The sequence below is a fragment of the Neolamprologus multifasciatus genome, chromosome 11, assembly GCF_963576455.1.
Source record: "Neolamprologus multifasciatus chromosome 11, fNeoMul1.2, whole genome shotgun sequence".
NCBI classification, from domain to species: Eukaryota; Metazoa; Chordata; class Actinopteri; order Cichliformes; family Cichlidae; genus Neolamprologus; species Neolamprologus multifasciatus.
The window spans coordinates 22602182-22628245 of record NC_140449.1 but is presented as its reverse complement, the minus strand read 5'-3'; the positions used below and the strand labels follow the sequence as shown (position 1 = coordinate 22628245).

Here is a 26064-nt window from a genome sequence, read left to right as displayed (position 1 = left end):
TTTTAAATACAATATAAATTAGATATGCTGTATACACTGAAATATATAATATATAATACACTGCTAAATAGATCAATAAAATCAACATCAAGTGTGTGTTTATGTGCGTCTGTACCTGTCTTCGCTCTGTGTGATGAGTCTCCTGCAGGTCTCCATCTGAACATCCAGGCCTCTCTTCATCGAGCACATCTCCATGTACTCGTGCAGGTGTCGGTTCATGTCGCTCTTAGCTGTGGCCAATTCCAGCTACAGTCATAAAACTGAGAGTTAGACTAAATCACTCCAAGAATACATACCCATGCAATCAACAGCAATCTAACAGAGTCTCGGTCTCACTTCCTTACCCATGCAGTCAATATCAAAACAAATGTAAAAAAAGTGCATGCCTTTGCAAACAGACTCCCGTTAAGTGAAAGTTTGCTATTTCTTTTGTTTAACATGAGCACTTGTGTAATCGCTCATTCAAAAATCAGTCACTGGTTATTGTGAAAATCTTCAGGCTACAACTGAAGTTGTAGCCTGCAGTTTAAAGTGAGTTTTCAAACTCAGACCGCAGACATTCTGAATGTGTTCTGGCACCAATTCATGTTTAAATATTTTCACACACTGAACTCCTTAAAGTTACTGATGGTGTTTAGAGCCTTGTGGATAGCTTGTTTGGTTTAGTCGCTGATTTCGGTGCGATAGTCAAAAAGGCAAAGTTTGACAGGTGTAGTTTATGTCAAGTTATAGCTGGGATTTAATAATCAAATGTAAAAAATTGGAAGGATCACAGCTTTATTACATAGTAAGTCACATTTAAGCTGGGTGAATGATGACTAGGGGGTAAAATAAAGACACTTTATTAAAAAAGATCCAGCTCCACTAGATTATGAGGCAATCTATGCTCTCTATTTGCCCTTAGCCAGAGTGAATCATGCTGTCAGCGCTCACTTGAGCATTTCCCATGCACTGCTTAACTCAGTCTAAACATACTCTGACCAGCATTTCCTCTCTCACAGTAAACAAACCCATGGCTGTTTTTTAAGACAAGGACAGAGCTTAGTCCTCGACTACAACCTGTTTTCAGTGAAGCCCTTCATTTAATTTTTCTTTTCTAGACTGGAAGTAGGCTTAGTCAATGTCTGAGAAACTATCTGTCAAAGTTTAGAGTTAGACTCAGAGTTTGTTAAACCTGCTTTCTTGAACAACCCCCTGACTATGTGCAGCCAAATTGCTCAGGTTTACATAAACTCATCTAAAATGTATGAAAGATGTAAAGAAAGTCCTTTAAAGTACTTTACAGTTTAGTAAAGATTAAATTCAGCAAGGCAGGCTACTGCCCCATTAAAACAAAGCATAGTAATAGTATTTCACTTAATGTCATTATTTAGACATCATATTGTCTTGTGAATGCAAGACACAAAAAACAGTGCAGGAGACATGATAATGCATGCAGCAAAAATGAAAGAACAAACTGCCAGCATGTAGGATGAAGGAAGTTATTTAACATATAAAAGTACAGAGCAAGCGTCTGACCTCAATTTGGTCAATGGTCTCTTGGTATTCCTTCTCTCGAGATTTGAAAAGACATTCGGTGTCATTAATCACCTTTTCCAGACAGTCCTCCTGCTGAAGACAAACACGGACATGGAAATTTACGTGCGATGAAAGGTAGTTATAATCAGTTTAACGTGTGCATCATCAGACATCACCGCAGACATAGAACCATCAAAGCACAGCTGTTGCAGTGCTCCCATCAGCTCACATTTCACTGACTTATTTCCCACGGGAGAAAGAGCAGAGTTTTCAAAGCGCACACAGCCGGTGAATGAAAACAAATACCTACATGCATTTCTTTGAAACAAACACCATGTACGCTAAATACAGGCTGGATTTGTGCGAGTGTTGTTTTGTTGCCTGAATTGGCCCGGCCACAGCAGAGCACCGAAGGGCAGCAGACTGAGTTTTGAAGGACTCTACTCTGCCTACTGTTCTGGATAAAGTCCACTTATAACCACACAAACAAAAGCTTCTTTGAAATCTGAAGCAATAATATCAAACCATGTGTACTTAATAATTACAGTGCGCTTCCTCTACTTTATAAAACTCCTTTATGCAGTGACTTAAACAGTGTTTAAGCTGAACTTTTGAAACGGTTTTTTAAAGTAACAATAGATGTCAGATGTCTCTTTATAACTGCACTCACACAGGATGAACATCACTTGGTGGGGCTGAGAGAATTTAGTAATTAGTCATGCTCTCTGTTTTTGTGACAATGACAAAAATAGAGATGCACACATGTGCCAATTAAAGAAACAGTTTATTTTTAAACTAAAGAACCAAAGAAAGAACTTAAACTAGCCATGGGATGTGTAGTCAGTATTGCCAGCTTTGTGAGAGAGTGCGTGAGTGAGGAAACGGCATATGCAATGCTGTCTCGTGCAATGCAACAAACCAAGATACAACCAAAATCTCAGAAGTGTCTCTGGAGAGGAAAGCCACGCTGGCAGCTGAGCTCTGAGGGCGTTTGTAGAGCACACTGGGCCCAGGTGCTGCCAGTCGTGCTAATTAGTCGGCACCTGCAGTACACGGGTGCTACACAGGCGGACTGAAATGCAGGTGGGGTGAGTGGGTCGTCTTGTGATGTTATCTGTGATTTAGTGTTTCCGTTTTTTTGTTTTTTTTTTCCCTGCACCTTTTGCAGATGCACGACAATTCATAAACTCGAAATTTGACTGAAACCTGAAAGGATGATGAGATGCCAACATATGGTAATGAAAATTGTTCCGTCTTTCAGAAAGATCGACAGTTACGGTCACGTGAAAAACAAAAAGAAAGAACTGCACAGCCCTGTGAAAAACAAAGTACCTCGTGTGAACGAGCAGACTGGATGACCACCTTTAGCACAAATAACCTTAAGTAATTGTTTTCTATATGACGTTCTGTCTCTCACATCCCTTTGGGGGAATTTTAGCCCACTCTTCTTCAAAGTGTTGCTTCAGTTTATTGAGGTTTGAGGGCACTTGTTTATGCACAAGTGTCTAACATCCCAGACCTGAGTCTATTTGAGGTCAGGACTTTGATTGCACCACCTTTAGACTTTGATTTTACAGATTTGCTGCTGTACATGTCCTGCTGGATGACCCAATTTGGGCCAAGCTTCAGCTGTCAGACAGACGGCGGATTTGACTCTAGAATACGTTGGTATGCAGAGGAGCTCATGGTCGACTCAGTAACTGCAAGGTGCCCAGCTCCAACAGCTGCAAAACAAGTTCATGTCACCCCCCACCCCACTGTTCCAGAAGTCTTGTGGTTTGTTCAGATGCAACTTTGCAAAACCAAGCTGTGCTACAATGGTTAAAGAAAATAGGCTTTCTCCTGGTAACCCTTACAAACAAGCCATACTTGTTGAGTCTTTTTTTAATGGTACTGTCATGAACTTGAACATTTAATATGCTAAATGTGGCCTGTTGAGTCTGAAAAGTAGTTGCAATCTGTCAGAGCTCTGCACAGTCAGCACTTGGGGTGAATTTGCTCTGAGCTTCTGGGAACACTGCGGCAGTGTACTTGAAATGAATAGAGCCTTGTGAAAAAGTGCTTTCTCACATGACTGCATGTGTCAGCTTACTAAGTGAGGTCTATAACTGGTGACCACAGATATCTGTCAATTTCAGTAAAACACAGGCTTGTTTATGCTGTGTGAATGTTTTGCAGAAAACAGTGATGGTGGGGTAACTTCTGACAGTCATAATCCCTTGCAATTAGTATTTTTAATATGCCACAAAGATGGCTAAAGGTAAATCTTTCAAATTTTCAGCTTTTTTGAAGCCTCTATATGTATGTTCATAAATTAGCTCCTCTCTGGTAGCCACAGGTATATTTCTAACAACTTTGAGCTTTAAATCTTCTCAGAAAGTTCTCTCAATCTTAAACTTGAGTGACTGCTGCCTACCTCTCCCGGTGGGTGGGTGGGATCTGGAGGCAAAGTGCATCCTGGGAAATCCTCCCAAAGCAGCAGCGTCTCTTCAGTCTCCTCCCACGCTAGACTGTCACAGTCATCCTCAAACTCACATTCACGCCTGAAATTGTTTTTAAAAAAAGTATCAATGCACACACAAACGCACATGGCCTGAAAAGACGACTCAGATTACAGTAATTACATTTTCAGACCACTCACAGCTGGTTTAGCATCCTCTGCATCTCCTCATTGATCTGATTAGCAGCAGATCCACAGTGCTCCTCATCTTTAACCACTGCTCCGTCACTTTCGGAGGTGCTGACGGGCTCGTCACACTCACTCCCATTAAAGGACAGAGGGGTTTGTTTACGGCGGCAGTTTAGCGATGGTTGGTTATTAGGAACCTGCAGAAACGTTTGGGTTTAGAGGATCAGACTAACAAGTAGACACTTGCTAAAAGCAGATAAAAAAAAGAACCAGAGATGATAAGATTAAACAGTTTTACCTGATACATTTGGATGACGTCTTCACAGTTCCTCTGCTGGGCCACATCACACAAACGAGCAGTGATGTCGATCCTGCGGCAGATGTCCATGTCCACCTTCATCGCTTTCTCCTGGATTTTGCTGTCCAAATCTGACAAATTCTACAGAGAGGATGGAGATAGGAACTGTTTAGCGTCACTGGAAAACTGTACCAATAAGACTGATTATGACATAATAGTAGCACCATTTTCTTATACAGCACCCTAAAGATAGAAAATAAGACCCCTGAAAACTCAGGGGTCACCAATCCTCAGTCGTTTGGTACCAGACCGCGAGAGTTGAGGCTCAGTTGTGAAATTTATGGTTTTCAGGGGGGGTTTTTTATCGTTAACTCGGTTTCCCTGGGTCTTTTCCCACGTTGTAATTGTGTGTCTTATTTTGAAAGAAATATTTACGCGTTACCATAACGACCGGAGACCATTAAGGGGCAGAGAGGAGGATGTTACTCTCAATTAGGGGTGGGTTTTTATAATCGATTTATCGATTAAAATCGATTCTGGCTTGGATTACGTAAAATCGATTCATTAAAATCCTGAATCGATTTTTTAATATAAATTTATTTTGCCCGAAATGCCAGAATCTCAGGTGAAATCTCACAAAATTTCAACAACCACCAAACAGCTAAAACAGTAAATGAGAGCAGGAACACGGATTCTGCACAAAGACTTAAACACACAGAGCAGCCCGCGGATCAGAATCAGTTAGATGTCGAATTTCTCACAGTCGGGGCTGAAAGCCGACAGCCCGCTGATTCTGATCTGTCGGCGGGTCCGCGCTTTGTGTTCACGCCCTTTATGCGCTAAATGTAAAGCTGATAGTTTGATGTCTCTCCAAACAATATTGACCGAACCAGCAGCAAAAGAAGATCCAAACTACGCTTCACATAAACATCTTCATGTATTCACTCTTACTTTTACTGTTTTGCTTCTACCATGATGCACAGCTCTCTCTATCTCTCTCTCTCTCTCTCTCTCTCCCCCCTCTCTCTCTGTATGGTTTTCTGCATTATTCGCTTGCTTGTTACGCACAAGTCTACCTTTGTTTACAGCGCTATCGGCCGACTTTTTTTTTCTTTCCGTTTTATATACTTCCGAAAAGAAAACCTAATTTCTGCCGTTCAATGCTGAACAAATTTAAACTTTTTAAAATTATGCAAAATGCAAAATGCTTAGCCGTGTCTCTAATAAAACCGCTGTAACTTCAGAGGTAATGTTCATATGTTGATTAATGGTTTTCTTTCGTTTTTGATGTACTGCAGAATATTTTTATAAAATCCCAGGCCAGGAAAAATCACCTTCATGTGTTTCTGTGTTTTATCTTCAGCTACTTTGACACAAAGGCATCTGCTGTGATGCTCACACCTTTGATAAAGTCTTGCGTGTGTCAGCTTCCTTTTTATAGATACAAAAATATGTAAATGTACTAATCTGAATTATAATATTTCTGACTGTCAAAATTTCCCATATTCAAATCGAAGTGAATCGAATCGAATCGAATTAAATCGAATCGTGGATCGAATCGATTCTGGACCTTGTGAATCGGAATTGAATCGATTCTAGAAATCAGTGACGATACCCAGCCCTACTCTCAATGTTGTTGGCGCATTTCAGTAGGACGCTGTTAATAAAGTTACATTACAATTACAAGGTTGGGCACCGCTGCTGTAACTAAAGCAAGCTGTTTCACACATGGACTTGGAGAATCCTTCCTCGGGAAATCTCCTGATTGGTTTACGTGGAGGTACTGCAGAGTGTGCGGGACGCAGAAACCATGACGACTACTCGCTAGCTATGAATTCACTGGACTATAACCTGCAGTACTCTCACGTCAGCACAAATTGTTGCATTTGGACAGCAGACTTTGCACTATGGAGTTGGCAGGTTAAAGAGTTGGGTTGGATGTTTGTGTTCTCACAGCCACGTTTATCCAGGTGATGTCTAAAAAAAGTTCAGGGCTTCAGTCTGAAAGCAGCTTATAAGGACAAACTACCAAGTGAATGCAGAGGGACATCTGATTACTGTAAAGAGCTAAAACTGTTTGTGATTATTATATGAATGTATGAGCTTACATTGCTCAGGAGCCCTTTGAAGACAACCAGCTCAGTATTCAGATGCTGAACCCTGCGAACCAGCTCGTCCTGGCAGCCTTCGCTCTCCTGCAGGTCCTGCACACACAAAAGAAGTCATAATGAACAAATGCACTTAACCACAACTCTCTTTACTGTAGTTTTTGGGTCACATTGTGCAAAAAGATTTTATCTGCAAAGAGCACATTCAAATCCTAAATGCATAATCACTTCTGGGAAGCTCTAAATGAGTCTGACATCATGGTAACCCTCAAAGTCTCCCCACTGATTTATTCACACGTGCTGCAGTTACATTACTTGAGAAGCATTTTTTTTTTACCCTTTTGTGGGCTTAAAGTGCGGTGGTATTTCCTGTTAAATTGGGTCAGGTAAAGATTCCTCGCAATGGGGCACATGCTCAAAAACACATATACAGGAAACCACTGGGCTTAGAATGAGACCTTTGCCATGAAGTCAACATTTGGGGGGTAGGAGGCATTCATTTTGGGGGCTTTATCTGTCATCTCAGTGGTATTCATATTCTCGCTCTTAACTGTTACTGCACAAAAAAGATGAATGTCACGGCTACTCTTCATCACGTGTGTCTACATGTAGACTAAAAGCAGACTTCAATCAAACACTAATGCTAATCAAGCCAGAACTGTTAGTATACTGAGTATTCATTAAATTTTTCAGCATTTCACTTTGGCTATATTTAAACTAAATTATGCCATAATGAATGGTTTCATTGTGGGGAAATGCAAGAAATAAAGATATTGCAATTTGATGGTTGGCGACAGGCAGATAAAAATACAACTTTCATTTCCTTAAATGCATTTTGGCACTGTTAGCAGTGGACGGTTAAGGGTTTTCAGGAAAAAAGCAAATCAATTAAAAGAGAGTGCACTAGCATTGGATGACTCATTGATAGCAGCTAAAGCAGCTAATAATCATTGCCAGCAAAGAGAAAGAGGTATGTGCTTGGCAAGATCAACAAACAGCTGCAGCACAATCTATATTAAACCAAACTAATCCGCCCTACTTCTCTCACTTTCATGAAACTATTTAACCTTTAACATTATTGTAAAGAGGCCAGCGCAGCCTTAGCTAAAGCGTCTCATGCAGCATAGAATTAAAAATTTAAAGCGAACGGATATGTATTAACAAACATTCACACACACACGTCTTTAATTCTGTCACTTCAGAGAACTCACATCAGTTTTCTGAGGACTGCCTGACAGCAACTATTGCTGTAACTTGCCAAAATCTAACCTCCGCCTTCATAATAACATATAATCATTTATAATATCGAGACTTTCAGTCCCCACAGTGGGACTATATAAACAGATTTATGTTCCCCCATCTTGAGAAATACAAGAACAGACAGAAAAAAGGGTACATAATGTTACCTCCTGTAAGTCTGCAATCTTCTGTTGCAGATCCATCCTCATGGTGTATTCCTCTTCCCATCTAGGAGACACAGAGATAAGTTTAAGAAAGACATTAATAATCTTCTAGTTCATGTCTTCTCGGATACAGAGATCAGAGACAAAGAACAAAACATAAATTAGGTATTCATCAGCTCATGACATTTATAAAAGCAGGCAATGTTCCTGTAAATCAATTAATTCAGGAAGTTGAAAGGCTAAAAGGGCTAAAAGTCCATTTAAAATGCACCTCTAACTGCAACAATCACATTCTTGATGATTCATTACATCAAGTAATTCAGCAATCAAGGATCAACCAAACAAAACACACTTTTGACAGGAGATGGATAACAAGTTGCTTAGCAGCAGCAATTTACTTTGCACTCACTGCTGAGCACCGCCTACCTAAAAGTGGAATTAAATCTGTGCTGTAACACTTTAACAGGCGCTGGTGTAGATAAAAGGCTGAGAAGGCAACCACATGCTGCAGGGTTAAATGCAGTTGCCTGACTTCAGCTCTGACCTGAGGCCCTTTGCTCAGTCTTCCCAGTTTCCAGGCAAAATGCCTAAAATAACTAGCATATGTGTGACCAGACATGTAGTAAAAGTAAGTAAAGATGTACTAGCATCTCCAGTTTGTTTGGAGTCTCCAATTTGTTTCAGACTAAATGTGAAACATTGATTAATGGCCAGAAAAGTGTTTTTGCAGAGTATTACATTGTTACAGTGAAGCTGACCTTTGACCCTTTGGATTCATCAATTTCACCAATTTAATTATTGTATGAAATATTGTTATTTTATAATAAGTGTACAAATTCTTCAGTTAGCTAAATCCGTTTTATTCCCAACGCCACACGAATGGGATGGTTGTCCTGATACAGAGAACCTGAAAATATTTTCTATCTCCACTGGAATCCGTCCCATAAGCAAATTTATAATTTCTAAATCATCAAAATTTCCATTACATCTTTTTTTTCTTTTTTTTTTTTAAAGGTGACCATGGTCCAGGAAGGTCAGTAAATTGATCCTCGGCTCTTCCTGTCCATGTCTTGAAGTAACCTTGGGTAAGATATGGAACCCCAAGTTAGTGTGGGTGTAAATATTTGATAAAAATGCTTAGGCACAGATAAAAATACTGTGTGAATGAGACTTGGAGCGCTCAAATTAAGTAGATAGGCTGTCATTTATCTGCACAAAAAAGCACAACTAGATTTCAGTCTAAGTGTTTGAGTCTCACACTAAAATCAGTTTACTGCAGTTATATTAAAGACAATAAAAAAGGTGTTCGACTGAGTGAATCACCGATCCCTCACCGGCCAACTCGCTGATGCATCTCAGACCATTGCCCGTGAATCTGATCTTTAACACATTTAAAAGCCTGAGCAGAGACTACTGCGTATGTGATCACAATTTCTGTGATTTCATACCACAAGGGGAATTTCACTCACTGCAGTCTGCAGCCTCTTATAAAAAAGCTGTTTAAAATGCAGAATGCTGCAGTACAAGAATCCCTACAGGGGATACTAAATCTGAAATAAACTGAGTCATGAAACAGGGGTTGTTGTTGTCATAGCAGGTGCTTGTTAGATCAGTAAGGAGAGCGCGCACAGAAAACTGAGAGGCACTTCCTTCTGCAAGCCAAGCCCCCCTCCACCAGTTACATCTTGCAGTGCATGCTGCATTGCAGATACAGTATGGAGTGTAGAGAGGACGACGGTGCGCAGTGGAAGGAAGAGAGTGTGAGAAAGGAAGAAAAGGTGCGACTGTGTCGGTTTTAAAAGAGAAAGAAAATATGAGCTAGAGCGTGTGGTTGGCAGAGAGAGGGTTTTTTTTGGCAGTGACAGAAGGAGGGTAACGGGGGGAGAGACAGTTGTCCTTGAAAAAAATAAAAGAACAGTGCGGAGAGCTAGAGGAGGGAAAGTCTGAAAATTAAAATAAAAAGCTTAAAAAGCTGCTTTAGGTTGGAGTCTACAGTAAAGGTTCTAAAACAGATATAATAAAAATAAGATAACAAGCATTTCATTATAAAATGGTATCAATATTATAAAAGCTATGTAATAGCCTGAATCTGAGAGAATAAGTTTCGCATGAAGAAACATTTTGTGATGTCCTCATTTGTCCTGAAGTAAACTGAAGGGGGCTGCAGAGACCCCTCAAAACAACTCATTAGGGGAGGAAAAGACTGAGAGGGACAAAGTGTGTGAAACCCCTCAATTTACAAATAAAATGTATATATGTCTGGACAGCAGGCTGGGAAATGAGGCACACTAGTGTCTCTACAGACAGAGAAAGCGTGCGTCTCATCTGTCTCACACTCTCTGGATTGTTAAAGTCGTCAATGTGCTTCATACACAAAGAGCCTACTATACTGTGCTCAGGATCTCCGCTGTGAAGAATGCATGGCTGCTCAATTGGATATAATCTGAGGGAATTTAATGATGAATGCGCAAAGGACCTTTTGGAGTTAACAAATAATTGCAAATAATACACAATCCACCAAAGCTGTTGGACAAACTTCAAATTTACAACAGGATTTATGCAGTTTTAGATGTTATTGCTAAGCTTTCTGGAGAAAAGACCAATCACATTGTTCCATATTAGCGATTAAGTGATTGGCCAGATACACAGACAGCTGTCTTTCTAAAATGGAGATCAAAGCATCCATATTTGAATTGGTGATGTCATCAGATAAAGTCGCATGAGCTCACAGCAGCAACTGTGGATTACACGATCTCATATTCTCAGCAACGGTTAATCCGCTTCTACTCATCCATCTCACTTTCACAGAATAAGAGTTGATGCTTGTTGTTCTGCATCAAAACCCTCAGATATTTAGTTGATTGTTGATAAGCTACAACCAGTAAATGTTCAACATAAAAGATTGGTTCTTACTTGAAAAGGGGCTCATAGCCAAATCTCCCATAAATAATTAGTTCACTTAAATGTTGGTAAATGAGGCTGTAAGTAATGAGTCTCGACATAATATCCAAAAATACAATCCTGAATTCTATTTTCACATTTCCTCTCTGAACTTGTCTCTAGATAAAATCATTACTGCCTTTCAGCATAAACATGATGGCTCTCCAGAATACTCTTGTAAAGAAAATGCACCATTCAGTTTGAGTGACCACACGTTAATAAAATCCAAATAATATACTAACCTGCTAATATTTTCTTGCAGAACATAATGCTGACAAAAATGGGGCAATTTTTTTTTTTCTTTAGAAAATGGTGTCATCACACAGTTTGTCCAGCTCAGACTCCACAGTTTAAAAACACTCGGATAAATGTCTGCAGCACTTGTGTAAGGACATCTACAACAACACATTCTTGGAAAGATAATAAACAATGAGACATTGTCTTCTCTTTTAACATAAAAGAATGGGTGTTTATGTGTATTATTTAAATAATATTTGCTAATATGTCAGTATAACAACGTTTAACTCTAAAAGCTGACACTGATGTTGGCATCTGACCCATAAAACGTGTACAAACTGAACTAAATGTTTGGCTGCACAGAGGACGATCACTAAGCTTTGACCTTGATTCTACTTCATGTTTGTCCCCTGAGGTGTTAATATTTTTTTAGTGTATTTGTAGCAGCAGCACCTGCCTCTGTAGTTAGTCATGTGATGAATGCAGTTCCAGGCTTGACGTGATTGATGTAGAGTTTTTGTGCTGACTCTGTGGTGTAGCAGGAGACAGCTGGTCTGCAGCTGTTCTGCTCACTTCTCCAAAGTAGAGCATTACATACACTCAGTAAAGCTACAGAGCAATCACAAGGTTTATTTATTTTTTAAATGGCCCTGAAGGAAGTGCAATAAAAGGTTTGGTCCATTTACCTGCGTTTATACTCATCTCTCTCCCTCTTCACTTTAGCCAGGACATTGTACAGGGCTCTTATCTCGGGGGTGATGGTGTCAATCTGGACACCAACTCCATCCGGGTGCACCCAGGATACTCCTGGGCTGGTCAAACGCTCAGCACCGGGGCCGAACTTGCGGGTGTGGTTGTAAGACCAGATTGTGCCCGGAAGGAACCGTGGAGGAGGGTTGGTGGAGGCTCCCGGACCTGTGCTGTTGTTAGTTCCCGTTTTAGAGCCAGATCCCGGGGAGTCCATACGGGGGGAGGATAGGCTGATGGTGATGGCTGGGTTGCAAGCGGCATTTGTTTGTGTTGCACTCGAGTTTTCAGAGGCTGCAGGTGGCAGGGCTGGCGCGAGAGGCGTTGTGAACAGTGTCGTAGGCCTCCTGGCCGAGTTGTTGGTGTTGTGGAAGGGCAGGGAGCCGGGCCTAAGCTGTATCGTTCCGACAAATCCCGTCTGCACGCTTACCTCCTGGGTGTGCGCTTGGTTCTCACAGCATCCACCTTTACAGCCCTTGTTGGCGTCCAGCGCCTGCTGCAGCTGCTTCTCCAGAATCTTATTTCTGCGCTCTAATTCGTGCACTTTAGCCAAAAAGCATCTGAAGCGCAGGTTGAGAGTTTTGAGGACGCTGATGTTGGAGCCCAGGTCGTTTCTGAGAGCCATCGCAGCAGGGGGATGCGGCGGCACAGGGCGGTGCTGATAGTGGCTGCTGTGATGGAGATAAGGTGAAGACTGCGAGGGTGCGGTGAAGTCAGGCCCCGGGCCGGGCTGCTCACCCAGCAGAAGGGAAGCCGGGTCCGGTGCACCGAAAACAGCGTCGGGAAGGAGACCTGAGGGAGAGTCCGGGTGTCCGGGCGCCTGGTTCTGCTGCGGATGCTGTTGGAGATGCGCGTTGGCCCCCAACAAAGGATTCATGCTATGGTATGGAAAACTGAATCGCTGCAGATCTGGCATGAACACGGACAGGAACTGGCTTGCTACAACAGAATATTGTTATAATATAGATAATAAGACGTCTGACATCCAGGAATGGCGAAAACGCCTATAGCCCCGTTCACTTGGTTATATAACCGTTTATAAATAAGAATCTTATCCTTAAAGCCCAAAGGTCTTAACGTCGGCTGATGGATCAGTGCTCTCTGACGATCCACAGGAAAGAAAAAAACAGTCTAAATCAGGACAGATGGATTTGGAAGAAGACTACAGAACACTGGACGTGCGCCTCAGCGTGATGCTTTGCAAAATAAATGTAAAATAAATGAAGAAAAAGCCGCAGAGCATGAATGAATAAGAAAGAAATCCGGCGTCTCCGCGTTACTGAAGTTCTGGCAACAAGCTGTGACCGCAGGCAGGAGAGAGCGCTACGGGATTGGAAGATCCGTCTGCCGTAAATACGCGAATAGAGGAGCCTCAATTAACTGTTTGCTTTCTTGTTCACATTTGAAACCATTAGCCACAGCTCCAAACAAAAAACATTAGAGGATTTAGTGAAACTGGAATGAACCGTGACGTCAGACCTGGAAATCACGCTTTCACTGTTTTGCGGTCATTTAAATTTAAGTTAGAATTAGTCCAGTTTTTGTTTTTGTTTTTAGAGTAATTCAGCATGTTTGTTTATTCTTATTAAATCTGATGGAGAGTTAAACAAGAAGACTGCTACACAATTCGCCAGTTACATGCCTAAAATTACTGGTGTTTATGTTACTTATCACACTAAGTAGCAAAAAAATAAATAAAAACACCTCCTCTGTGTAACCCACTATCTTTCAATGTGACCATGAAGCTAAATCACCTGAGTGGAGCACTGTGGGGTTAATAAGTCCCATTAGCTCAGGCATCCCTAAAGGGAGGATGGCCCTTTAGGACAGATGGGAGGTGCAAAGGAGACAAAAGACACAAACTTACTGACATGCAGGGGTGCTTTATGCTTCAGCGGAGACACCAGGGAAGGGGAAAAAATATAAAAGCTTTAAGATGTTAGAGTTACAGTGTGATAAATGATGTTAAAGGATCTTTTAAGTTGTTCTGTTGCCATAAATTCTCAGTCTCACTGCTTGTCTGGAAGAAGCACCATGTAACTGATCCACCGAACTCCTGTTTCTGTTGTAAAAAATAAAATTAAAAAAAATATATATATATATTTATATAAAAATACAAAGCATAAATTTTAAAATCATCCAAATCAGAGGACAACACAGAGGTTTTCAGATATTTGTGCATGAGAGCAGACAGGGTCAGGCAGGGCTAACTTTGCATTGTATTTTCGTACCACTTGTCCATCGCTTTTATTAAAATAAATTTGCAATTCACAATCAAACACTTTATTACATACAGAAAGTACAGTGTGATTTTTCTTGACATACTGAGTTGTGATCTGTAGACAAACTTTGGTTTTAAAAAGAGAGAATTATGAATTTTGTTCCCCATCATAGATGGGTTTAGTTTGAGGTTAGGAGAAGGTGTCACCGACCTGCTGAGACAGATTTCAGGAAAGAGCTTCATAATCTTAGCTGAATGATGTGTTAGTATAGCTATATTGTGCATTGTTTGGCTCGGGTTCTCCTCACATTCCTCAGTTTTGTGAAAGACTGACAAACAAGAGGTTTGAAAAAAGGCAATCCAGAGCTATTAATGCCACTGTAATAGGATCAGGTCTATGTCAGAGGTGCACAGGTGGAGTCTGGGTGTCCACATCCTTTACAATTTATCCTGGATTATCAGCACCTCCATGTGGATCCAAAAGGCATCACAGCAGCTGCTTTCTGAGGCCTTACCATCCTCCAGGATGGCACCAGAGGAGCCAGACTTCCAGCAGAACAACTTTTTAATTATTTAAATAAATCAATCCACGCTTCATATGAGTGCTTTTAAGTCACTTTGTCATACTGAGACAAAATTAATTCAAGGAGTAGTGATGGTGCACGTTTCTCTTCAGATTCAGATGCTTTAGGAAGTGTAAAAGAATGAATAAGGTTATACTATGACCTCCACAGTCACCAGATCTCACCTCAACTCCTAGATAGGATTTTTGGTGACCTCTCCACTTCTGCACCTGCTTGTGTGTCCCATCATATTCACTGATCTCACCATTTGAGGTACATTAAGTGCCAGTCCTAACATTGGCCTCATCTTTTATTTCAAACATTTTGCACAGTTTTCACCCATCAGACATTCTCTCAGGGCTGTGCAGCAGCTCCTTTGTGTTCCAGAGTTTGATTTCAGTAATGGACAAAAAAAAGAAAGAAAAAAAAAGATCTTGTTTAAAACTAAAGACTATTATGAAAATAAACTGAATTAACCTTTATATATTTAAATGTTAATGTCTTGTCAGAAATTCATCAGGAACAGCACTAAACCACTAAAGCTCATTTTCCTTTCAGTAAATAACTAATCTACTCCTCCAGATCAGCCTTCATACATTTCTGTTCAGATATAAAGGAGGAACAGGAGACCGAATCTCACAAACGAAGGACTTTATTCCACCACTGCAGTACTTCAGTACTACAGACAAGCAAATACATTCACACCTTTACTCCAAACCCAAGAACAGAACAGGGAATTTGAAAAATAGAAAAGAAAAAAAAGAAAAGCATTGGTCTCCAATTTAAATCTTGTTTTGCTCTATGTGGGACCTTTCCTCGGGCGTATTATGGGGGATGGCTACATGACGAAACCAGAGTCACAGAGAATACAATGCCTTTTTGTACATTTGTAACTCAGGACTAAGAAGAATGTGGGCTATGCGACAGTTCAGCGACAGCCAAGTTTACTCCTTGCTAGCCATGTGGGCCATCAGGTCGCAGACACGGTTGCTGTATCCAAACTCATTGTCATACCTGGCGAAGAGGGGAGAGGTTAGTAGGAAACACTGGCAATAAATAGAAAGACATTGAAAGTAACCAGTGTTGAAGGCGTACCATGTGACCAGCTTGACAAAGTGGTCGTTGAGGGCAATGCCAGCGCCGGCATCAAAGATGGATGAATGGCAGTCGCCGTTAAAGTCTGTGGACACGACCTTTAGGACGGGGAGAAGAGTGTGGCACATCAGCAACGAGATCCACAGACAAAATGTAGCCATGAAGTGACAAAGTTTAGGGTGTACCTGGTGCTCTGTGTATCCCAGAATGCCCTTCATGGGTCCATCAGCGGCAGCCTTCACAACCTTCTTGATGTCATCGTATTTGGCCTGAAAAAGCAAAGCAGTTATATTTTCATTTTTAAAGAAATAAAAAACACAGGAGGTGAACCACATGTGTAAATCTGAATTTAAAATTGGTTTATGACTTTGATTTTAAAAAGGAAATTTCTAAATCAATATTTTGTAAATTGCATGTGTTATACTCACTGGTTTCTCCAGACGGACTGTCAGGTCAACCACTGACACGTTGGGGGTGGGCACACGGAAGGCCATGCCAGTCAGCTTGCTGGGGGGAGGGGGGAAAGTTTCACTTGAGTACTGGAGCATTACAAAGCAAAATATTGTTTTAAATTGTACATTAGAGTAGTGTTTTATTTGCACTCACCCATTAAGCTCAGGGATGACTTTGCCGACAGCTTTAGCAGCACCAGTAGAAGCGGGGATGATGTTCTGGCTGGCGCCACGGCCATCCCTCCACAGCTTGCCAGAGGGACCATCCACGGTCTTCTGGGTGGCAGTGATGGCGTGAACTGTGCTCTAATAGACACAAACAGAAAAATAAAAATAGGAGGACAATTAAAAATGTAGCTTAAACATAATTTCTTCAAAACTGTTCAAGTGCTGTGTATGATTTCCTACCATCAGGCCCTCAATGATGCCAAAGTTGTCATTGATGACCTTGGCCAGAGGTGCCAGGCAGTTGGTTGTGCAGGAAGCATTGCTACAGAGAAAGAAATAACATCAGTCAAGTTTTATTTTCAAAATGAAATGTTTTAAATGAATGAAATTAATTATAAATGCAAGATCAGTAAAGACTGTCACAGCTTTCATTAGAACAGATGTGTAGTTGTTATTCATTGTGTTCAAAATATATTCCTAAATCTGTGATTTTGGCAGCAAAAACTCATTCATCTTCAAATACTCCAAAAAGATTCTTACCTGACAACCTTGAGGGAATTGTCATACTTCTCGTGGTTGACACCCATGACAAACATGGGAGCGTCAGCGCTGGGTGCAGAGATGATGACTCTCTTGGCACCACCCTTCAAGTGAGACTGCAGGATCGCATTGAAATCATTCAGTTTCCTTTTTGCACATCACATATAGCATACTACCTTTTTCTGCATTCACATTTTACATGATTTAGCACTTACAGAGGCCTTCTCAATTGTGGTAAACACACCAGTGGACTCCACCACATACTCTGCACCAGCCTCACCCCATTTAATATTGGCAGGGTCCCTCCTGAAGAAAGAAAATTGTTACAAGGAAAAACGGGGGTTATCTCTGAAACCATTACACAAATTAATAGCTTATACAAATATGGCAGGCGAACTGAACTTACTCATGGAAAACGGTGATTTTGTGTCCATCGATGACCAGCTTGTCTCCCTCAACCTTCACCTCGCCTTTGTAGCGGCCGTGGGTGGAGTCATACTGGAACATGTAGACCTAGAGAGGGGATAAGGAGAACTTTTTAGACAGGCTTCACAAAAACTGGGGGGGAGAATAAGTGAAGTGTGTGTTTCTGGCTCCAAAAGCCCTCATTTTATATTTAATTTACCCAGTTTGCTAAAATTATGAAATTCATACTTACTGGAAATGGAAGAAAAAAATCCTACAAGTATTTGACAAATAATTTTACTAGAATTATGTTATTCTAACATTCAGTCATACAAAGCTTGTGGTGAGTTCAAGCTAACGCCTTATATTCTTTTAGTTTCCTCTTTGACTGACCATGTACTCCAGGTCGATGAAGGGGTCATTGATAGCGACAATCTCCACCTTCTTGGAGTGGAAACCAGCACGGGTCACCAGACGACCGATGCGGCCGAATCTGAAAAATGAACAAGAGGCGTTTCTCATTCTGGCCAGTAGGTGGAGACGTCACACCACATTAAACTGAATACAGTCACTTCTTTGAGTTTCGGTGAAATGAAGGCGCTTGTTAAGATGATAAATACTAAAATAGATTTAAAAATAATAAATCGGAGCAGAGTTTGATATTTAGTCAGAGGCTTTCCTGTAACAGTTTAGATTTTTCTTTTGTGTGGGGCGAAATCTCCCCAGAAGACCTGACACCACACTAGAGGAAAGGCCAGGGTTCAAGAGGAGGGGCTGAGGGGTGTGTGCGCTTTTCTCTCTGAGAGGCTAAAGTCGAAATTAACCTCCAATCCTGGTTACGCAGTGCACTGTTTGAACAACAGCAGGGTTACTTTTTAACCACAGGTCCAAAACTCCGGGCGCATAGATACACTCTGTCCTGAGAGACCAGGAAGAGAGGCGGGTGGATGACAATTTATTGAAAACAAATGCGTAGATCCGCGTCAGAACACGTGTGCTCATTGACATTTAGGTTACATAGGTCGCCTTTCACTCGCTGATGACCCCGAGGTCAAAGGCACTGGCTATTTTGTTTCTGCAGACGGCTAAAGATCAAAGATCAACAAGAACATGAGAACAGCCGGCTGTCACCATTTAAATAACACAGCAGGTTGTAGAAGGGAAAAAACCCTTTTTGAAGGCTAATTTTAAAAAATAGACCCTCCAGTAAAGTGACAGGACAGAAGACCAGCCTGAGACAAGTTTTATGTAGCTGTTCCCCAATACTTAATAATGTGAAATGTTATGCATTAATCCTTAAAGTGCACTGAACTGCAGGCTTGCAGTGTACTGGACTGGGCCCGCGTTTAAATAGTCACAAATTATTCCATACACTTGGATAGCATCTTGCATAATACCTGTATTCTTTAATACAGGAGTTCGTAAAACAAACTTTAACAAGCGTGGAAACCTGAGCCAAGACAGCGGCGTGGTAACCATTCCCCACTGATGAGAGGGATGTGGTGGTGGGAGTTGCAAAGAAAAGTCCAAAGCTGAACCTCAGTGTGCGTTGCTCATTTGGTTTAATTAGAAAGATTTAGAGGAAGTGAAGGGGATGATCATTCTTACCCATTGATACCGACTTTCACCATTTTGCCTGGGTTGGTCTAGTCCTCTGGAGGGGGAAATGAGAAGGGAAAAGGGTAGCATTGCGAAATTTATGAGGTCCTTTATTAGCATTAACTTGATGATAGCTGCTTGGACTGCAGGTTAAGATAAGTGAAGACAACTTCAAGTACAACATGTGAAAAGTACTCTACTGATAAGCTATCTGTGATCACAGTCCAAGTAAAACTCAAAGCTAATCTGCATCGAGGAAAAAACTTCAGACTTTGCAAAACTAAAAGCATAATTGACTTAATAAACATGTTAAATCTCTTGTCCTGCTAAACTTCAAACGTAACGATGATGTAAAGTGAGTTTCTTTTGACTTTATGACCACGTGTGCTTTAAAATTGGGCACAATTAAGCTCATGCAGATTTTTCCAGGTGAACTAAATCAGCGCGTTGAGTCATGCAGCCTGAAGCCATTAAATTATTTGAAGGTATTTACCGTTTGTGAAGGGACTCTGTCTGTCTTGGGACTCCGGATGTGAGTGGGGAAGAGCAAAGTTAAGCTGCGTGTTTTATGATTGACCGAGGTGTGCAGCCACGCCCCCATCAATGGTGACCACTCCTCGCCCCGCCCCCTCTGAATGTCAAGGTCGTCAGATGCACAGAGACATGCAGAGTGGCCGCTGCAACTTTACTTTTAAAAAGCTCTGGTCTTATGATCTAAGCTCTGCTGCGCATTAAAGGCCTGAATCTGGGAAATATTTAGCTCATTTTTCATTATTCCAGCAGCCTGTGCCATCAGGCCTGCTTTGTGTTTCCACTTTTAAAAGCACCAGATATAGATACCCACATATTAGAGTCCTCAGATAGTGGACTGAAAAAAGAGAGGGGTCTCTCTCTGACCTTCTCAGTAAATACAGACACACAGAGGGAGCAAACGAGGGATCAAATCTCTCCTTCATGGCTGTGACATTTACTGTCCAAAGACCATGACCCTTTGCTCTGTTGCTACTCTTCTTTTGCTGCTGCTCCATCCCTTCAGCAGAAGTCAAAAGTTAAACTTTGGCTACCTAACGTGAGCACATGATCACAGCGCGCATGTGCACAGGGGTAGATTTACTCAGCTGAATTTTGGCTTTATCAGGTTATTTGGTAACCGCTGAAACGCGTCATTGGGAGGCAGGTTATTTTGTCGGTGCTTATCTGTTTTCACTGTTGTTATCTGTTTTTTTAAAGTATGTTTTTGTCTTTGTATGGCAACAGTGTCGACACAGAAAAGAAAGCAGGTCATGATATATTAAAAATAAATCCAAATAATGAGGGTGTCACTTTAAACCATAAGGTCAGTCAGTCCCAATCTCTCACTAATACCCCCTGCCACTATACTGGGATTTAGCAGCCAGCACTCCTGATAGTGAATCCAAACCTGGCATGGCATCTTGTCACCAGAGAAGCATTTGAACTTGCAACACTTTGTAGGTCTAACTGAATAAAATTGTAATACTTAGTAACTTTTATTTTCTACCTCAGCTGCCCACAGGGTCAGTAGCAGACCTGCATACGTGTCGTTCTGCACCACAGCTGGACAGTGATGGTTTGTTTTATGGCTTCTGTCCAACAGTTCAGGCATAGCTGAACTACCACCACCCCGAGTGCATGCATGCCAGTCTTGGCCTCTGCTTTGCAGCTTAAGGTCAAAGAGGGGAAGTAAAGGTCAGGCTAAGATTAGACACTAGCTGCCTAGTCAACACTTGGGCCATGTCTGTACTGTAAATGCTGCCTCACTCAGATCACATGGTCTTTTCATATTACAACAGTTAAACTCGACCCACTGTAGACAGGCAGCAGCCACACAGCCATGGAGTAAAACAAGTGTGGAAAGGACTGTTTTACTTAAGAGAAACGTGAGTTATTTCGCAGCTAGAACTGAGAAATGTGTTTGAACACGAACTTTAAACTAGAGTATCTACTGTAAACAGGCTCTTTTTTTTGTTCAAGTTTATTTTATCAGCAGCGGGAAACAAACTGTATCAACTGCACATCAGTGATCAGCATGCAGGCACGTCTGCAGGGAGGAGAGGCCTTCAGCTACGTTTGTACAGTTTGTCTCCTTAAAGCACAGTGCAAAGTCCAAAGAGCAGCTGTGTGTGGCAACGAGCAGAGGAACAAGAGGAGATTCATACTGCCATCTTGTGTTGTGGTTCAAGCAGCCGCCGAAATTATTTTTTACATCAACCCAAATATCATAATTAGCACAAGTACTACAATGAGCATATGTTCTCTTTCAATCAGAACATTAAGTGTGAGGTTTCTGTGTAACAGAGAATTCTTTAAAAAAAAAAAAAAAGCACTGAGTGACATGTTTCCTAATGAGTTTTTTGTATGAACCACCGACAGCTGTTTCATGTATTGTATATATATAGGTGCAAATGCAGCTCATCTTTTGTGGTTTGGGGGGGGGGGGGGGGGGGGGGGTTCAAGCTCAGATGAAAAAGAAGGCACAGTCTTAAAATTATTTAATCAAACCCTAAAAAGAAACCAAATTTCTACAAGAGGATTCAGGCAAGACTTACGTGTCCATACAGACTGTAAGATTCCACGTATAAGGCTGATGAACAGTGAACATACAACATAACTTCTTTTTTTTTTTTAGCAAAGGTTAGACTTTTGGGTATGCTAGCAGAGTTCTGAAGTGAGAAGACTTATGGGACCAGTTTGTACTCATAAATCAGGAGCATGCCTGCAGTAGAAAAAAAGCCATTTATAATTAGAACAACACGATCCTAACAGTCAAGCACAGACATGGCTCTGCCCTGTTGTCCGGGTGCTTTGCTGCTGTTGGGAGTGGTAAATCTGTGTGGCTGCCATAGTTTATGCTTTAAATATCAGGCGAGTTACAAGAAGAGACATTCTCTCAGGGAGTAATTTTAAAGCCTGTTAATTATTAGAATTTCCAGTAAGACAATGGCCTCAAATGTGAGTATAAGTCGACTAAAGCTTTCTCCAGGCATCCTCCCTGAATGAAAATCTTTGGCAAAACACCATGTTATGAAAAAATCATCCACCCATACATCCAGTTTCTTAAAAACAATGGGGCTTGGAGCTTATCCAGTTGTCATAGGTCAAAAGGTGTGGTACGCCTTGGACAGAGTTCTGGTTTATCTCAGGGCTAACGACAAGATACAGACAAACAATTTTGAGTTACCAGTTAACCTAAAATGCATGTCTTTTAAACTGTGGGAGGAAGCCAGAGTACCCAGAGAACCCATGCAGCCACAAGAAGAACATGCAAACGCCAAACAAAAAGGCCCCAGACCCAGTGTTAACCACCACACCGACGTGTCACATGCTTAATCTACCATTCACCAAAGTCATAGCTGGTGTGTTTTACTTTATTATAATCAATAGAATAATTTATAGTAATGGAGATTTTTTTTGTTGGGAGTGACGGAGATGGACAGGATTAGAAATGAATGCATCAGAGGGACAGCTCAGGTCGAGCAGTTTGGTGACAAAGTTAGAGAAGCAAGGCTGAGACGGTTTGGACATGTGCAGAGGAGGGACAGTGGATGTATTGGACAAAGGATGTTGAGGAGGGGGCTGCCAGGCAGGAGGAAAAGAGGGAGACCTCAGAGGTGGTTTAGGGATGACAGAAGGTTGGTGTGAGAGAGGAGGATGCTGTGGGATAGGGTGCGATGGAGGCAGATGAACGGCAGCCAAAAGAAGAAAATATACCCATTAGAATCACTTGTAGGTTTTCTGGGTAAGTGAAAGGCTGTGGCAGGCAGAATATGTTTATAGAGATGTGCATTTATTTAAATGTTAGGACATTGTGAAAAAATATAAAAAGGTCATAACAATTTCTCTCAGTTTTTGAGAGCCTTGATCAACATCTTCAAATTGACTTTTGAAGATTCAAACATTTGTAGTCCCTCAATGTGTGAAAAACAGAAAACAGGTGGAACCAGAGAAATGCTGGCCATTAATTTTCAGTCAGCTGTTTAGGCTCTGATGATTTTCAGATGTTAGTAAGCAGTGATTTGCAATTATAAAACTTTTTCAAGTTTCTCTAAATCTGCAGCTGGTTTGGAGGACCTTGAATTTTAGGACACAGTAAAAACCTAACATGTTTTTATTGCGTACTGCATGAGTTCCTCACAAGTTTATGCATTACCAGCAAATTACGTCATAGTGTCGACTGTTAGATTTGATATACTTAACAATGAACATCCTTACTGTATGTTAGTTCCTAAAATATGTCGATTTTTACAACTCTGTTACTACACAGATTATTTTATGCATTCACGCCATCTAATTCTGTAAGCATATTTTCTAAATGTTAAATCTAATTCTATTTAAGCTTATAGGGAAAAAAAATTAGCATTTGTTTTTCTTCCCTGGGAACTTTGTTGTAATGCCAAAATAAAAACAGTTTTGGACGCTGCAGCCGATCTTCAAATGTTGACCACTTTTGCCAGAACGACGAGGGAAGAAATGAACTTCCTCCAACAGTCATAAGAAAAATTAATTTAGAAGAGTTATATCTGTCATCTCAATTTGATGCTCTGTTTTGAAGGACAAATTGAGATGACGTGTGCGAATACAGAATGAACCATGTGGGCTTTTCATGCAAGGAAGGAACTGGATTTTATGCGGGGTTGAAGTAAAAACAAAAAAAAAAAAAAAAAAAAACAGAACACCACAAATGTCAAATCCATTTATTCATGCAAATCATAAGTAAACAAAAATAAATTGCAGAAATTTCTGATGCCATCATTTTTTGACTATCCACATCTATTACGGCTGCTTTTAAACAAAATCACCTGTCCACTAAAGGTCTAAACGTTTACAGAGTTGCAGACAAAGCTAGAAGTACGGAAAATACTAAATTACTTGAAAAATAAGCCCAGAAATTGATGGTGATCATTTGATGTAAACACAGCACACATGTTCTAATATTCAGGTTAACATTTAGATATGGAATAAACTGTGAAGCATCTGATCTACACTGGATGAAACCACATTAGCAGCACTGTAAGTTTACACCATACTACACGCATGTAAACATCCTTCTCTGCAGGTGAATGCCTATGCATGTGTGTTTCCTAATAATCTAAGAAGGATGTAAGCAGTCTTTAGTTTCCTCCTCTTTCTCCACTAACAGCCCAGTCCACTCATAGACCCGATCCGATCCAATTTCAGGCCAAAGCATCCCCGGTTCCACCCCCTCCGTGACCGGTCCGGTTCTGCTCGCTTTTGGTTGGCCAGGGTGCCCTTCAGCAGACGGAGCCAGGGGGTCTCGGGCTGAGTTTGTGCATCAGCCCATTTGGGGTATTCAGCAGCTTTGGACCCGGAGGAGAGGGTGGACTGCTCCTCTGCTTGGCTGTTGAGCATGTTCTCCAGGTCGTCAAGGGTCAGAAGGTCATTGTAGCGTTCCAGAAATTGCTCCACAAACTGCACAGTGGAAAAAAAGAAGTAGAAGATGATGAAATTTAATTGTCGGGGAGTGTACAAGGGACAATAATTCAATCAGTGATACATTTCATTACTCTCTCTCTGCTTATTCTTTCCTGTTCTGCCTCCCATCCTTTGTGGACTCTCCTTGATTCACTCTGAATTCTCCTCAATCTATTTTTTTTTTTTAATCCAGCCATTCACATCCACTCCAATCTCCTCCTGTACCTGCACAGCATCAGGAGAAGGATGCAAAGCACGAGCCTCTGTGATCTCCAGGGGAGTCAGGAGGAGCAGAGCGGCACAAAGCAGCACAGGGCACAGCATGGCAGCAAATGAGGATGAGGAGCAGGAATAACTGGAATCACACCGGCTCAGAAGATTCAAACACTGATGAAATCCTGGAAAAAAATTTACATTATTTATTGTAAATATTTTGATATAAATATTGAAACTCCACTAATACTCCACAGATTGTTTGACAATTTAGCGTCTAAAATACATCTTTTATTGTGTGTTCACAGATAAACATTGCTGCGCAGTAACAAGTGACGCAAGTAAAATATGCACAGCAAATATAATGTATGCACGGGGCATCTAACTGAAGGCAACTGGTAGTAAATCGAGGTCAAAAGAACTCAAATTCATGAATCTTAGAAAATAAAATTGACATTAGCAATAGTTATTTGAAGACAAAAACATTTCATTTTTGCAGCATCTTAAATTTTAAAAATAAATTAATAAAAATAAATAAATTGAAATATTAGAATTATGAATAAAGAGCTTCTAAAATGTTAATTCTCTCTATATTTTTACAGATATCAAAAAAACACTGTCTGGAGTTACTGTGTAGTGATTTTTCTTTTATGTAATGCAAGATTTTATTTTACATTCTTTAGGATATGCTAATTCTAACATAACTATGAAAGAGGAAATTTAAGAGCGCTCACCTGTTGTTTGGTTCTTTCTCAAAGCTCTTGGTGTCTTCTGCTATTACAGACTCTTCTCCATCTCCTTCGGTCGCTCAGCTACCTCTCACTTGTTGGCACCTGCTGGGAGCATCACTATCTCACTCGACTGGCTCCTCCTATTCTTCGCCTTCGCTCACTGATGGAATTGGAGGGATGATTTTCTTCCTCTTGCGTCTGTCCCTTTGGCAGTGGCTGAATGCTGGGGCATCAGCTGGGATGCTGCAGAGGTTTTGTAGAGCCAGAGACACCCTCCGCCCCCAAGCACCACCACCCCCACATCATCTTCCTCCTCAACATCATCATCCTTTTTTTCTTTGGAGTGATGTCATAGCCTTGTAGAGTCATTGTCATTGCCAAGGTGACTGTGTAGTTTGGACCAAGTTAACCAACTGGCCTCAGCCTAAGCTGAGGTCAGAGGGCTGTATTCAGCTGATGCCTTGTCAAAAGTGACCAGTGGCTATAAAGCTTCGCATATTTCAGTCAAGACTTATTCTGAATTATACCTTTCCCATGTGGTGACAACACTCTTTGTGCATATTAGCCACCCTCTCTCTCCTTTGTCTCTGTGGTCTTTCCCAGCATGCACTGACCTCCCCTCTCTGTTGGGTTAGTTACAGTCTGTCAGTGCCATCTGCTGTCGGACCCCCTGCCAACAAATTACAACACTATCAGGAGCTGCGCAATCCAATGCATTGACCTTAAAGGTCAGCAGCCTGTGATTA

The 26064-nt window shown here is 41.2% G+C and overlaps 3 protein-coding genes across 4 annotated transcripts in view; all 3 read right to left on the bottom strand.

The window, feature by feature from the left end:
- Positions 1–13354, bottom strand: part of iffo1b (intermediate filament family orphan 1b) — a 42848-nt gene extending 29494 nt beyond the window's left edge. The window contains exons 1-8 of one of the 2 annotated variants that reach the window (XM_085176896.1): positions 11820–13354; positions 7960–8020; positions 6554–6649; positions 4446–4586; positions 4160–4344; positions 3935–4061; positions 1519–1608; positions 116–246 (exon numbers count right to left, since the gene is read on the bottom strand). In XM_085176896.1, coding sequence (XP_085033022.1) covers positions 116–246; positions 1519–1608; positions 3935–4061; positions 4160–4344; positions 4446–4586; positions 6554–6649; positions 7960–8020; positions 11820–12796 — 1808 coding nt within the window. In that variant the 5' untranslated portion in view covers positions 12797–13354. Of the gene's footprint in view, positions 1–115; positions 247–1518; positions 1612–3934; positions 4062–4159; positions 4345–4445; positions 4587–6553; positions 6650–7959; positions 8021–11819 lie in introns of both variants that reach the window. The other variant, XM_085176895.1, reaches the window with a different exon arrangement.
- A 1944-nt stretch (positions 13355–15298) lies between these two features.
- gapdh (glyceraldehyde-3-phosphate dehydrogenase) lies at positions 15299–19537 on the bottom strand. The gene is made up of 12 exons (XM_085176902.1): positions 19417–19537; positions 18933–18978; positions 17718–17817; positions 17326–17432; positions 17135–17225; positions 16920–17035; positions 16620–16701; positions 16366–16517; positions 16188–16266; positions 15945–16028; positions 15760–15857; positions 15299–15678 (listed from the first exon to the last, which is right to left on the bottom strand). Exons 2-12 carry the CDS (start codon positions 18953–18955, stop codon positions 15609–15611), a joined length of 1002 nt encoding a protein of 333 aa, XP_085033028.1. The 5' UTR covers positions 18956–18978; positions 19417–19537; the 3' UTR covers positions 15299–15608.
- A 4084-nt stretch (positions 19538–23621) lies between these two features.
- Positions 23622–25560, bottom strand: nppcl (natriuretic peptide C-like). Its single transcript, XM_085176529.1, has 3 exons — positions 25322–25560; positions 24600–24772; positions 23622–24371 (listed from the first exon to the last, which is right to left on the bottom strand). Exons 2-3 carry the CDS (start codon positions 24696–24698, stop codon positions 24075–24077), a joined length of 396 nt encoding a protein of 131 aa, XP_085032655.1. The 5' UTR covers positions 24699–24772; positions 25322–25560; the 3' UTR covers positions 23622–24074.
- Positions 25561–26064: the final 504 nt, after the last annotated feature.